Raw genomic sequence first — 15,312 nt, forward strand, 5'->3', positions numbered from 1 at the left:
ATTAAACTGAATACAGTGTATGTAGTGGAAGCTTTCTAGAAATGATACTGTTAACTTTTTTTGTGAAAAATTATATTTAAAAAAACTGTTGTACTAAAGGGATAACTGCTGTTACTTTATGTTTAAAATAATCAACAACCCTTTATGTTTTAAACTTGAGGAACAATTAAAAAAAAATGGAGATGACAGAATGTTAGATGCCCCTACAGCATCTCATTCTCAGTAAATACTTAGCTTATTTTTTGTTTCAACGCTCATCCTTCATTTGGTTTCATATTGTAAGAGCATTCTCTTTGTACAATCATTCTAAAGGGCTTGCAGCATTTGTGATTAATCTGTACAGTATGTGCAGATGTCAATGCACACCCTTCAGGTTCAGGCTGCTTTGCAGTAAAATAACCCCACTCCTGCATCAATCATTATCCATCACAAATTTTGTATATCTGATTAGAAAGCCTGGATGATATTCGCAGAAATTCTTCAAGTGATTGTCCATCTATACAGAACCTCTGTACAAACATGTTTTCTTCACAAATATTACACTTCTAAGGTTTCAAGGACAGAAAAGGAAAGTGTATAACTTGAAGGAGGGAGAGGAAAGGTTTTATCACAAACCCCGTTTTCAGGTTTTATTGATAGTACTTTATCAGATTAAGGAAATATTGTAAATGAAAACTCTATTTTGTATTGCATTAATCAATCATTCAATTGTATTATTGATTGCATTATTCAACCATTCTGACATGCATTACGTTCATACAATTCACAAACAAATCTATTAAATTAACTCACCAGCACTCTGTGTTTCCAGTAAACGATTCATGGTGCCAAAAGGCCTGGGTGGAATATTCAGATTGGTCAGCATTCCACCACTGCAGCCACTGCTAGATGAGTCTCCCAAGGTCTTCTCTTTCTGGAGCTCCTGAGGAGTGGAGGGGTGCACAGTTGGATAATTTTTGGGCATAGAGGCAGAGGGCACAGAATTCCTCTTGATGCACTGGAGGCTGGGACTTGGGGTGCAGTGGATGGGCTCAAAGTGGCAGTCGGCATGGTAAACACTGTGAACAGACTCTGTGTTGCCTGACGTGGGTGGTTGGGTTGAGGGTAGGTGTAGATTAGCTGTGGATGGGGGTGGGAGCATGAAGCGACCTGTGCCATTGTGGAAGGAGCCCATCTCCCCATCGCCCAGTTCATGGCTGGGGCGTGATGTCCTTAGGCTGCCATTGCCCACATGATAGTGGTGATGATGGTGGTGGTGGTGATGGACCAGATGGTGGACAGACGCCCGGCGGTGTTTTCTCCGCCTCCTCTTGTGGGCAGGCTGCTCTTCCCCTGTCCTTGCACACAGCCGTAGCCCAGTCTTGGCAGCCACAGTTCTGTATACATGACCCAGCTGCCGGCTAGCCTTCCGCACTACATGAACCAGATACTTGAGCAGCTCGTCATAGCAACTACCTGGCTCAGAGAAGCTGGCCAGAGTGCTGGCATTGGACATGAAGCGTACGCGCTGCTCTTTCATGAGTTGGCTCTCACGTTGCTTGGTTTCGGAGAACTGTGTGGCAATGACCACCAGGCACAGGTTGATCATGAAGAAGGACCCAACCTAGGAGGACAAATGGTCAGAGACAGGACAGTTTGGAGTTCAAGTGCTCTCAGACAGGACCACATTATAACTTGGACAAAACAATTGAAACTATGCTTTTAACTGCCCTTGTGCAATCATATAGGACACTTACTGTATATGAATGTACTTAACATGAGAACTTCAGAGTTCTCCTGTTACCAGGTTTTTAATCATAAAACTGATAAGAAGGAGGAGGAGTATATAATTTATCAGATTTTGTATTAAAGTGCTACATTTTAATGGATTAAGAGGGACAGATATGGTGTTGCTCTGCATTGTATGATGCAATATATTTTTAAATGTATTGAAAGACTAAAGTTTAGGACTGCAAGCAGTTCTGTCACAATTTGTACTGTGATGAATTACTGTACTACAGTAAAGCCATAAAACACAAGAAATGTTACAATCAAGAGGACGATAACGTGTCTTTTGCTTGCTTATTTCAAGAAATGGCTACTGTAGATTGGCCTTTGGATTGTATTTGTTAATGCCTTTGAGGACTTTAATCAAGTCACCTTATAATCTTTTTAAGACTAAAATGATGTATATTCTTAGCCTGGCTGTATAAGATAGTAATTATTAACCATGGTCCTAGGGGACCACCATGTGTTCTGGTTTAAACGTTGGGATAAATGAGATGAAGCCGATTTAGCCCATTTGGTAGCTAGTGGATAATTGATCTAAGGCCCTTATCCAGACATTTCTTGAAAGAAACCAGGTTCACTGCATTGTGTGTTCCACATTTCCATGGTCCTTCCTTTGGGTAAAGCAGTGCTTCCTGTTCACGGTTTTGAATGCACTTCTACATTTGTGCACTACAGTTTGTGTTTCGCTGTTCATTCTGAAAAACAAATCAGCTGGGTTGATTTTGACAATGCCTTTGAGAATTTTGAATGCTCGTATCAGGTCTCTTCATGGTCTTCTCTGTTCAACACTAGAAAAGTTAAGTTTCTTCAACCTATAAGTGCAGGATATTCTTTTAAGGCCTTGGATGCATCCGGTTACTCTTCTGATTCCAGAGCATCAATATTTCTTCTATAATGTGGTGATGAGAATTGTACACTAAATTTTAAATGAGGCATTACTAGTGAGTAATGTACTATTTTAACATAACCTGTATACAAATTCTATGCTTTTAACTATATATCCTGGCATTTTTTTTGGCTTTTTAATTGCTTCCCAAAGTTACCTAAAAGATGGAAATATCGTGTTGTGTCAAACACCTTTATTTAACATACAGTAAATAGCCTATCCTAGCTCAATGTTTCCCATTATGTATTTATAGTTAATGTTTTTACTACCTGCGTACAATACCCCAAAGTTATCTACATTAAACAATCTACCAGTTGTATGTTTTTAACTTGATGTGTTTTTTATTTTCAATTGCTTTCAACTTTTCAATAGCTGAATGAAAGTTTTAATAGATATGAATGTTGTATCTGTTTCTGAGTTTTAGAGCTGTCCTCTTCCCCCTTATCTCATAAACTGAACACCTGTTAGTAGCTATACAGTCAGAAGTAAGGATAAGCAAGTTGAAGAGAAGGGTCACAGACACAGGGGTCTCCTAGGAACTGGAGAGCTACTGGGGTAGAACATTCGTTTAATCCTAGGAATGTGTCTGGTTGTTCTTCTCTGGGCTAATTACAGAAAAAAACATGATTTTTGTAACTTAGTGGCTAAAACTGTGCATGATATTATAAAAGAGGTCTTACTAGTGCACCATACAATTTTAACATAATATCAATTAATGTAAATTACACATATGTAATGAAAAAAACTAACATTATTTTCTTTTTTTTACTTTTCCACATTGTCTAGAACAGGGGTTCCTTATTGTAAGAACTCTGATGCAGGGTCCCCGACAATACAAAAACATGTATGTGAAAACATACCTTCATAATTCAGCATAAATGATGTTTACATCATGTTGATCCAAAGGTTACAATGTATGGCACAAAAGTAACATAACTACAATAATAGGTGTCAGTATACAATTATGCTTTCACAACCTCAGTTAACCACAACAAACAACAGTACATTGCACATAAAACCCTTGCTAGTTTAAAGGGGGGAAAAATGGTTCTTAATTTGAAAATCAAATAGTGAAAAAGATAAAAAAAAGACTGTTGAAAGTGGCCAGAGAAAGCAACTTTGCAGATGCAAACACAAAGGCACAGTTCCACAAGAATAGAAAGGTAAAGCAGAAAACAGACAATTAAAAAAAATAATTTATGGGGTTTTCTTTATGGTGAGCAAATCTGATACAAAGCCAATGTGTTTAATTTGCAACTAGACAAGCTCTTCTTTCAAGCACAGGAATTTTGAATGCCATTACACAGAAACACATTCTGAATTTAATGGTAAATACCCACCTGGTAGTAATCTACAGAAATATAAAGTTCAGGAGCATGCCACTGTGCAAGCCAGTTAAAATTGTTGTTGGCGAGAGTTTGATAGAATCTTCATTTGAGATTACATTGGTTTTAGCAGAACACAAGCAAGTTTTTATTGATGCAGAGATTTTAATTAATATTGTTTGGTCTGTGTAGAAATTATGACTTCAGTTACCTGGAATGCAATACTGAAGTATACAAATAATCTTTGTTGATTGTTTCCTAGAATTCTGTTTCTATACATTCGATTTGTTAGCTTTTTACTAATTATTGTTTACTGATTATTTTGTGTACACGCACAAAAGAAATAAGACTCCTGGGTCTATGATTAGTTTAGTTGTGTTGTGCTTTTAATGGATGAGAGCTAAATCTTAATGTCCCAGCCAGTGGGTATTATCCCAGTTACTGTATCAGTGATCAGAGAGTGTGAAATCTATTGTTTCCTTAAGTGCAATCTGTAGAATACCATCAGATCTTTGTGATTTGTTTCATCTAAAATATTAAACATATACATTAATATATTTTACCAACAAGGATTCTATTGTTATCTGAGACACTTAATCCTTAGTTTTTTAACTTTTATTAAAATAATCTTTAGTGTTTTTATTATCTTTATTTAAATTTTGCACTTCATTATATTATTTTTCTTTAAGCTGATCTTGTTCTTTTTACTCATTTTGTGAAGAGCTTTCTTTCTCCTTATATTTTTCATAAATGTGGCAGTTTCATTGTTATAGAATGGATATTAGTTGAAAGAAAAATAAATAAGAATTATTTGTTCTTTCATACATGCTAAATCAATAACACAAACAAATTGTTACAATATATTGAAATTTTGCAAATCAATGTGGAAGTTAGGTTGTTGCAGAATTAATGTTAGTATAATAATTTTGTCTATTTCATTTGTATATCTAATCAAATTGACTTTGGCCTCAGAACTGAAATTATTTGTTTTATTAAAACATTCTGCATATGGCCAAAGACACCAAATAAATATAATTAAAATACATTTCCATATTGATTATACATTAATATCCTTGCATTAGCTAAAAACAAATGATTTTGCTGTAAGAAATTGTCAAGATAGTGTGTAAATAAATATGCTGTAACTGTTTCAAAACCTCTGAACTGAGGAGAGGTTAAGTTTACGTTTTGAGATTCTTCTATTGTTTGAAAGGTTGATCATTTTCAGTGTAAAAGTAACCACCAGAGGGAAGCAAAGGCTCATTGAAATAGCCTACTTAGTTTTATGATACATACTGTATACAGTAGTATGGTATCAGTATAAGTGTGCGAAACTTTAGACACGCCATCATTTGTTATTTGAATTGCCACTGCCACCATGTTCATAATGACCACAAGTGAAATGAATTGGTTTAAGTTATTTAATATTTGAAGTTTGGACTGGACTGGACCATGAGTAACAATTCTTAGTGCACTTAGGGGTGGAGTGGTGGCTCTGTGGCTAAGGATCTTTGCCTGTGGCTAGAAGGTTACCAGTTCAAATCCCACAGCTGGCAGAGGAATCCTACTATGTTGGGCTCCTGAGCAAGGCCCTTAACCCCGACTGCTCCAGGGGTGCTGTACAATGGCAGACCCTGTGCTCTGACCCCAGGCACTCTCCTTGTCTGTGTGTCTCATGGAGAGCAAGCTGGGGTATGTGAAAAGAATTCCTAATGCAAGAAATCTTCATTTAAGCTGCCACACTATTGTACCATGTTATACTGTACTGTAATTATATTTGCTCCATACTTTTCAAATTTGGACTGGTAAATGAGTTTTTGACCTATAGCAGTTTGAGGATTACATCATTATTTTAACAGGTTAGAAACTGCCAGCGTGTTGTGTACTACAACGACAATTTTGAAAATCGGAATCCTATTGACTCAGGAACAATGCCTTACAAACATGGAGTTAAGTACTTGTTTTTGAAAAAAGGCAGTTTGAAGTGTAAAAAAAATAATCCTTTCAGGTGACCACCTTGATTTCTACAGGAATCTCTTTTTGATATGAGTATTATCTTCAGAATAGTAGATCTATCTAAGTACAGTAGATGTCTTGGTACTGTAGATGCCTACCTTGTCAGGAGTTAATTGGCCAAATAATTTTTGTGATGTTTGTGTTACAGGCTCTAATGAGAATTAGATGGCCGAAGAATTATTGCAGCAGCGTCTGAGGTGCAAATTTGAAGCAGAGTTCAGTGTTCATGCACTATGCCATTTAAAAATTCAATCAATTCTGCACTACAACTATCTGGGCTGCCATTTTTGTTGATGCAGGACCTATTTTTTCCATCCATCCATTTTCTAGCTACTTCATCCAATTCAGGGTCATGGGGGAGCCAGAAACTATCCTGACTAACGAAGACATGAGTTATGATACACCCTGGAAAAGACTCCAGTCCATTGCTGGGCAGGGACATATTTTTGCCACAGTTTAAATGGCTTAACTGTCTAGATACACCTGTATGAAGCTGCCTGGATGTATGCTCTTTTATCATGACTAGCTTCAAAGCCAGTACACTAAGTAAAACAAAATACAAAGAAACCTCCTTACTACCAAACTAAAGTTTGTTTCAAACCACGTTTAAAGCAATGATCACAGAGACATTTTTACAGTACAGGACTTTGTAACCACCTTTGTATATTTATTTTAATGATCTCAAGATGCAGCTTGACTCTGGCCATCATCTGGATTATTGCTTCTTGCAGTCTGGCCACCACTGCAGATTTTCCAAAGTACCTCTACATGTTCTCCAGTTCATTTTTTAAAGGTCAAAAACATTAAGTAATATTAACACTGCCAATATAAGAGCCAATGACAGTGTAGGAGCCAGCAATTTCTCCCGAAGCCCATTAAAACTATGTTCCAGAATGTATCTGCAAGAAGCCAACAGACATATTAAGTACACTGAATTCAATTTGTTTGTTCTGTGCAGAGAACACGTGAAAGCGCATTGAGCTAAAACAGCTACATTAAAAACTCAAATTCGCTTCAGCTACAGTAAGTATATTACCTGACTCCCAATTTCTGCAAATGGTCTATCAAAAGCATAACCTATGAGGTGATGAAAAGGCTTGAAAACATATTTGCTCCACGTGGAACAAAAAACATAATGTGACAGAGAAGAGAGATTGCTTAATACTAAACGTCCTGATAAAACTTCTTAAAATGTTATAACCTAATTTTAATCGCATTACACAGAGCAAAGTCATATTTGTCATTAATAAATTAAATCCAGAAAACTTGAGGGTCACGTTTATTTTATTTGACCACTTTAGTTGTTATTTTGTAGTATGAGGTTCCTGCACTTCTGGTTGTGTCCTGCTTTATTGAATTCTAACCACAAATATTCAAATAAATTGAGCTCTGGAGATTAAGATAACCAGTTAAGAACATTTATTTTGTGTGCAGTCAAACCATTTTTGTCAATCTGGATGTATGCTTTGGATCATTGCCAGGCTGGAATGTCAATTTTTTGCTTGAGCTTCTTGGCAGAAAGAACCAGGTTTTGGCTAAACTTTTCTTGTACTGTATATGTTTGAGCTCATGATTCCCTCTTTCAGAACCTGTTGATGCAAACCAACTCAAAAATAAAAATAGACACCCTCCCATATTTCACAATGGATGTCAACATATATCAACTATATCGACAGGGTAATCTTTTTATGCCTCAAAACCTGTGGTGGCAAAATGCTCTTGCTTCCTCTTCTTGACAGTGTTACAGCTACTGTATACTCATACATTCTTTGACACAACTTCTCAACTTCCTAATTGACACAAGGGTGAAGCGTGGTAGATTCAGCCTTTGGAAATTATTTTGGTATCTGTTGCCCTTCATTGTTTTAACAGCTCTTTAACCTTAACCATGATGAAATGTTCTACTACGTAATGTCTTTCATACAGTACGTTTCCTCCTTTTATATCTCATAGGAACATGAAACTTTCAGAGACCTGTATTCTAGATAATTCTGAAGACTTGCATTGCATTTCCAAGGAGCATAAACATATTGTACATTTGTTTTTGTTCTCTGGAATTGAATTATAGAGGGTCATAGGATTTTGCTCTGTGCTACAGCTTTATGATTGTTTTATGAGAATTTTTTAAAAGCAAAATATATAATAAATAATAATACATTCACAACTCATTCTGTTATATGATGCTTTCTGTTCCTATATCATTGGGGCTTTGAATAAATCTGGAGGGCACTGTACATCACTCAAATAGCTGCTGAAGAAAGGAATCACCTACATGTTAACAAAAATCTTCCACTGATTTTGATATTATTTTAAAATTTAAAATGTTGGTATAACATTAAAGTAAATGTACTGAAAAGGATTCACCATATCTTGCTATCAGTGTTGCTGTGGTAATTACACTACTAAGGAATATCTAGAGGAATTTAATTGAATGAATTTGGACTTTGAGCGAACAAATGAAAGATAGAAATTCTCACATGATCATCAACATGATCATGGGATAACCTGACTCCTGATACAAAGGCAAACCAAACCACTGATTTTCCCACTTTAGTCAAACACATGCCTCCTAAAAAACATGGTGCAATGGATAATAAAATAATCTGTGCTGCTCAATTTACAAACTTATATGATCGCAGCTAGAATTCTGCACATACAGTACAATATGATTTATTCTAATTAGTGGGGTTACAGGCAGTTACTTACTATTATGAGAAGGATGAAGTAAATGAAATTGTAGAAAGAATGGGCATCCATTACAAAATACATGATATCCACCCAGCCTTCCAGAGTGATCACCTGCAGAGAGAACAGATTGTCAGTACTGACTTTTCATTGAAATGGCTTAATATTTTTAGCTGGGAATTTAATAGTCAGAAGTAGTATCTTGATTTCCAGGCCAGCACAACAATTACTTTATTAGTGAGTAGTAAAATAAGCCAATACTATTGTTCCATAAGATGTTTTAGTTTAATGTACTTGTACTTTTATTTTATTTACAGTAGATTGCTCAGATATCTTACATCACAGTTGCATCAGCTGATGGTAAGTAGGTGAAGCATTCATTTAAAGTAAAAATAAAGAGCTGACCCTTTAAGCAATGTTGGAAAACTTTAGTTGAAGAAAAAATCTTGATCTACAGATAAAAATACAAATTGTGCATTAAGTTAACAAAAAGTTTAGAATATTGTTAAATGTAACCCACTCAGTTGAAAGGTTCACACTTCAGACTACTTGATTAAAATTAATTATCTAATTATATTTAACTTTTTATTGTTAGAAATAGAAATCCTACAGAACTAGGAGCAGAAAACCTCATGGACTGTTGGCTATACAGGACTACAAGTGATTTATGTATCCTAAATGTATCAAGATGAATAAATCAACAAAGTAGTGTACTGTTACACTTCAGCAGTCACTGGTTTTTCACCCAATTGTATCTCTGCTTTTATCCACTTAAAGTAACTGAATCCACTATTGACTTCATTATGAATTTTTCCGCCTCTTTAGTCACTGAAAACATGAGTTCCTTACAAATTGTATAGGAATGTGGTATTACACTATGAAGTTACTTGCAGTGTCTGGTGTTACGTGCACTAGTTACTTACAGTGTCTATTGTTTTTCTTTAAATACCCCATAGAATATGGGAGTTAGCTGTGGCAACACTCTCAGTCATCATATCAGCATATACAGTACAGTATCATCCCAATCCATATGCCACGTGAAACAAAAATGTAAACTTTTTCTTTTTTTAATTCCTTTTCTGCATTTTAGAATTAATTGGAAATCACAGCATGGAAGAGGAGGTCAAAACGTTATGATCTCATTTTACACACATAACCGTGACCTGGAGACCTGAAGTAAGGGGAATAGGTATTTTAATTTACCCATCGAATAATAAGAGCTAATAGGACCCCTTTTCCATTACATTGCATCATGCTGACTAATAAAATATATAATTTAATTTTGAAAGAAAATTGCAACCCATGCAATTTTCAGTAAGTGCAGAGATCAGTGGGTCACGACTGTGTTAATTAAGTCTCTGTAGTGCTTTTGGAGGTAGTGATTTCTGTACTTTTCACAATTCCTTTCATCTGACAATTACCGCTTGTTTGGCATCTACTGTGCATTGATAAAATGCATGTATTGTAGCTGTTTAGCTGTTTATCTCTTAAAATAATTAGCTTTTTCTATAGTTTTTTGGATGTTGGGGCAAAGATTTGCAGTCAGAAGACTGGAAACCATATAGATAGTGAAAACGTAGATAATCAATGCCAAAGCAGATGGAACTCTAGTGTGTGGATTGGAACGCGCCACATACTGTATGAAAGCACCTTCCACACAGCAAGAAAAGCTGGAAGGAGTACCTGGAAGATGGCTATCCAGGCAAAGCCGATGTTGTCAAAGTTGATTGCTCCCTTGAAGGGGTTGACGTCCCCCGCTGAGCAGTTCACGTAGTATTGGTTCCAGTTCACGCAGGTGGTGTTGTCAGTGCTGTTGTAGGCAGTGTAGTCCTGGTGACACTCCAAGCCATTCTCTCGTAGTGTGGGAATGTGCCGACAGTAGCGCATCCCATTCTCCCGTGGCTGTGAGCAGATGAAAGGATTCTCGTCGTCGTTTTCTGTGTGGTAGTAGGAGTTCAGCTCGAGGGAGCGTGGCCTGAAAAAAAAAGAGGCCTGTCAATAATGATGTAGTATCTTGCTGTTTACTTCAGCCTCTGGCAGCTGGAAACAACCTTACCAAAAGAATGTCAGGAAAAGACACTGCCCTGCTGTGGCCTTATTTTGCAGTGGAATGGGAAGTTAAAAATTCCAGATTTTGTCACATTTGTTTTGCTTTAAATTTTGGTGATTGTCAACACTTCTTCATTGTATATCCTGCTTCCTCGCCTTTTTGAGCCTCCATTGGTTAAATCATCTTGTCCTATTGTTGACATCTTGACCCTCACATCAGCACAGCATCCCAAAGGATCCCAAAACATCCAATATACAGTATAGAAGGTCATGTACTTCATCTACTTAGGAAGAGTATCATCCATCTGGGTGACATGTGGCACCATTGAGCAGCAGGTAGATAAGTGACAAATAACTTCACCAATTGGATTAAAAGAAAATTTTAGGAACATCAGATTTTGCAAATCCATAACCTAAAACTAGTGATTACTGATTTCAGTGCTTATGACCTCCAAATCTGTTGGTTTTGCTTTTACCCAAGCTTTTAGTTGTGTAGTGTGATCTCTTAATCTTACTAATAATATAACTTTATTCTCTTTTCATCATATATATTGGGGATTGTATTTTAATTAAATTTGATAAATAACTTAAATAAAATGAAATATAAATAAAACTGCCCAAATAATAAGATTCAGAGTAACTTGTTGCCCTTGCTGTGCAAAGTAGCACGCGTGTGGCTGAGTTATAGAGCAGACATCATCATGACAGCATAGCAGCACTGCTACTGTATATTCTAGCATAACAATACTGCTGCATTAATCAACAATGCTCATTAAAATATTCTCAGCACCTAAATAGCCTTCTGTACTGAGGTTCTATAAAACACAACGGCTTTATATCACCAAAGCTACAGTATATTCTAAAATTCTTAAAGACTCAGTTGACAAACCTTTTTTGCAGTGTCTCTATTTTTATAGTACAATTTGTTTTCTAAGGATAGAAGGCCATATTGATCATGACAGCCAGTTAAGATATCTTATGGTCACCCTTGATTCATCAGTAAATAGTCTGGAGATCCCTGAAATTAAAATGTATAGTATTTTCATCTGATCTCATTCTCTAACCGCTTACTCTTGGTGAAGGTTTTTTGGTAACAGGCTGAGCAGGGCAGGACAGACCAGGATCCTCTTTTCCCCAGCAACATTTTCCACCTGCTCCTGGGGGATCCATAGACGTTCCCACGCCATCTGAGAAATACTGTATAATCCCTCCAGCGTGTCCTCTGTCTGCCTTGGGGTCTCTGTGGGAGATGCCCAGGGGTCATCCTCTCCAGGTGCCTGAGTTATCACCAGATCCCCTACTGGGATCGTGACCTTGTTCTGGTGGTGGGGCTCAAGTGCCTCAGGGAGCCATAGAGCTAGGTTGTCGGGAGCCTTGTGCTCCTGGTAAGTTTACCCTTGGCAAATGGGTCTAAGGTGAGGGGCTGGGGGTGGGTGCTTGCTGGCTGTGCCTGGTTAAATAAAGAAGCCCCTTGTTTGCCATGAACTAGTAAATAGAGATAAGAGGGACACTGGACCTTTTATTTACATCTGTAACACATGGTTTATATGAACTACCAAAGGTAGGGGCTTCCACAATAGCTCTACAAGCTTCAAAGGTCTTTGGCATTTGCATAGAAACTGAGATAGCAGCAACATAATTTTTTTTTCTGAATTTATAATGAAGTTAAAATTATACAAATTGAGGATTATTCTTATTTACAGAATAATATTTATATAGTTTGTGAATTCAGCTACTTTTAAAGAGTTTATAATGTCCAATGTACTGTAAGACCTATTGCTGTCTTTATCATTTTAAATTTAAATTTCTTGGAATGCTTTTTCAAGAACAGTTCCTGTTATTTTATTTGCATAAAAAGGCTTTATGCCATAAATTATCATTGTATTTCATTAATTAATACAGTTGCAATCAGACATAATTATGCCACTTTTCCTGATTGTGTTTAAAACATATGTAAACTTTTGTCCTTTACTTTATTATTTGTGTGCAAATGAGCAAGCTTGTTACTACTTTCATCTCTTCTACTTAGTTTGGGATACAAAACATCTTTTGTGCCCTGAGCTCTCCTATTGTAAAGAAATACACCTGTGTAATAGATAGCCATGTACATGCTGTACAGAATTATTTCTGCACAATAGTTGTAAAGAAAGATTGAAGAAAAAAGCAAATAAAAACTGACCAAAAACCTTAAACAACTGAATTATACAAGTGTGTTAATAAAAACTAACATATGAAACTACTCTGAATGTGTGTGCCTTATTAGTTTGAATTTACTAATTCAGTGATATGAATTCTAAAGCACACCATGTCTCTTTTAAAAAACATTGGAAAAATATGTCTTGGTAATTATTTCCATTATTTCCTGCAAGAAAATGCAAACGGTTTGTTGTGTTTCATTTCCCATCATGTCAAAATGATGCAAGAAAGACACGCTTCTGGGGTAGAAATCCATCTCAATCTAATGCGTTTTAATCCTCACATAAGTACAATATGGTCAAGTAGGGAGCTGCATCAGCATGCGTAGGCTGCAAAGGAACAGGTAATGGGTTTATTCCATGCTGAATAGAAAAGAAAGAAAACACACAGTTTCGGCTCACACCTGAAGACGGCTTCACAGACTAAATGTGTTTCCTTTCTTTTCTACTCAGCAGGGAATGAACCCATTACGTGTTCCTTATTGTAGTAGTTTTTTGATCCGATAACTTATATGCTAATGCCTCCCTCTGTCTATTCTTGTGATTTTAACAGAACCTGTAGGAATGCATTCCAACACAATTTCTGGAGATGTAATACCTTCAGTTTCACAAAGGCTTTTTCACAAAACTGAGGCGTAGACCAGACACCCCACTGCAATCAAACTGATCCAGGGACATTTTGACACATCGGTCATATTACAGAGCTGTAATCATTGTGTTCTAGAAGAACTGGAAGAGGGAGAGCGCATACATGATCAGACTAACTGTGCTCCTACACAGGTGTGATCGCAAATGTACTGTATACTGTAGTTTCACACAGCCTGCAGGGCCAGCAGCAACACTCACACTGTGAAATTCTCAGGCAGGAAGCAGCGGTTGCGGAGCAGCCCTGCCCATAGCTGGACACCCACAATGCCAAAGATGAAGAAGACAAAGAAGCAGAGAAGCAGAACGTTGCCCAGCATGGGGAGGGTGTCCAAGAGTAGTGTTACCAGGATCCGCATACCTGCAAAAAAGCACACTTCATCAATACTTAGGCACACCATACTAAAGTGACTCGTGGTTCTGAAAGCTGCATCACACAAAATCAGCATAAATAACTATGTCACGCACCGGAATTACATGAATTAGACATTTAACAAGGGTGTAAAGTCTTCTGCTGAAAACAGAAATTCCAAAATTAGTAAAGGACCTTAGGCCAGGGAGGGACTACTGGGTTTCAGTCAGTGTGTACATGAGGTCAAGTTTTATAGTATTCCCTGGAACCCTTTAAGGAATTACCTGCTGAGTATTCATCATTGAAGTCTACAAATAAGACTTTTTGTTAGTTGATTTCAATAGAGATGGGCCATATGGCCACTTTGCATCCCTTCTAATGTTTGCAAAAACACTAATGTACAGTACTGTATATTAGCCATTAGGCCAGATATAAAACCACATTCATCCATTCAGCTGCTCTTGCCCTGGAGTGGATGGCTGTCGATAAAAGGGAGAAAAAAATAGAAATGCCAATCAAACTTTTACAGGTAGTATGTTTTTGGGAGGTGCTAAGAAACTGCAGCGCATTGAAAAATCATACATTGATCATACATCATTGAGCGAACATGCCCATTTCACACAGTGAGATGCCTACCCAGGACTGCAATCTACTGTAGCTTGAGACTGTGTTGTGAGGCTGTAGTGTTAAATGTCATGCCATCACGACCTTCATCTTCCTTTCTTAAACACTGAAACCACATTTGTTGGTTACAGAAACCGGATGAATGAATATATATGTCAGACATTGCACAAAGTTTAATTCTCCTTGATGTGCACCCATTGCATCAACAAGCACTGCTGTGTTTGGACTGTACTTTCAAATATTAATTTTCTTTTGGCTCTTTCCATTGCTTTTCAATATTCAACATAGCACTAATTACAGTAGTTTTATTTACAGTAGGAATGATAATTCTTTAAAACCATGTCTCCTCACTGTTTTGTATGATATTCTACAAGGGGAAAGAAGTACTTTAAAAAATAAAATAAAGACTTTATCTGATTAGTTTGATATTTACTGATCTGTATTTTAAATTTAATAAATCTATGACCTACAGTATAATCGCAAATCCCTAATCTACAAAACAGTCTTTTCATATCAGTAAAACAAATTGCCCAAAATTCCATAATGCTTTACTCAATATACAGAAACCAGAAACCAACATTAGAAGTGCAAAAACAAATCACACAGAATGAGAAAGTGCCACAAGAAAAAAACAGAAAAACAATTGTTTTTAACAGATGACTAAGTAACTTTATGCACAAGACATTTTATGTGTTCACAAAATGAAAATATGTAACTTATTTTCCAAAACTAAAACGTAACAGCATTTTCTTGGCTTTTATTTTT

The 15,312-nt window shown here is 36.7% G+C and overlaps 1 protein-coding gene across 11 annotated transcripts in view; it reads right to left on the reverse strand.

Annotated features, from left to right (window-relative positions):
* The window catches only part of cacna1g (calcium channel, voltage-dependent, T type, alpha 1G subunit), a 345,750-nt gene that overhangs the window by 149,534 nt on the left and 180,904 nt on the right, over window positions 1–15,312 (reverse strand). For all 11 annotated transcript variants that reach the window (XM_015356347.2, XM_015356344.2, XM_015356346.2 and 8 more), the window contains exons 6-9: window positions 13,773–13,932; window positions 10,366–10,657; window positions 8,704–8,796; window positions 793–1,603 (exon numbers count right to left, since the gene is read on the reverse strand). In XM_015356347.2, coding sequence (XP_015211833.1) covers window positions 793–1,603; window positions 8,704–8,796; window positions 10,366–10,657; window positions 13,773–13,932 — 1,356 coding nt within the window. The remainder of the gene's footprint in view (window positions 1–792; window positions 1,604–8,703; window positions 8,797–10,365; window positions 10,658–13,772; window positions 13,933–15,312) is intronic.

The sequence above is a fragment of the Lepisosteus oculatus genome, chromosome 9 (genome assembly GCF_040954835.1).
Source record: "Lepisosteus oculatus isolate fLepOcu1 chromosome 9, fLepOcu1.hap2, whole genome shotgun sequence".
Classification (NCBI taxonomy): domain Eukaryota; kingdom Metazoa; phylum Chordata; class Actinopteri; order Semionotiformes; family Lepisosteidae; genus Lepisosteus; species Lepisosteus oculatus.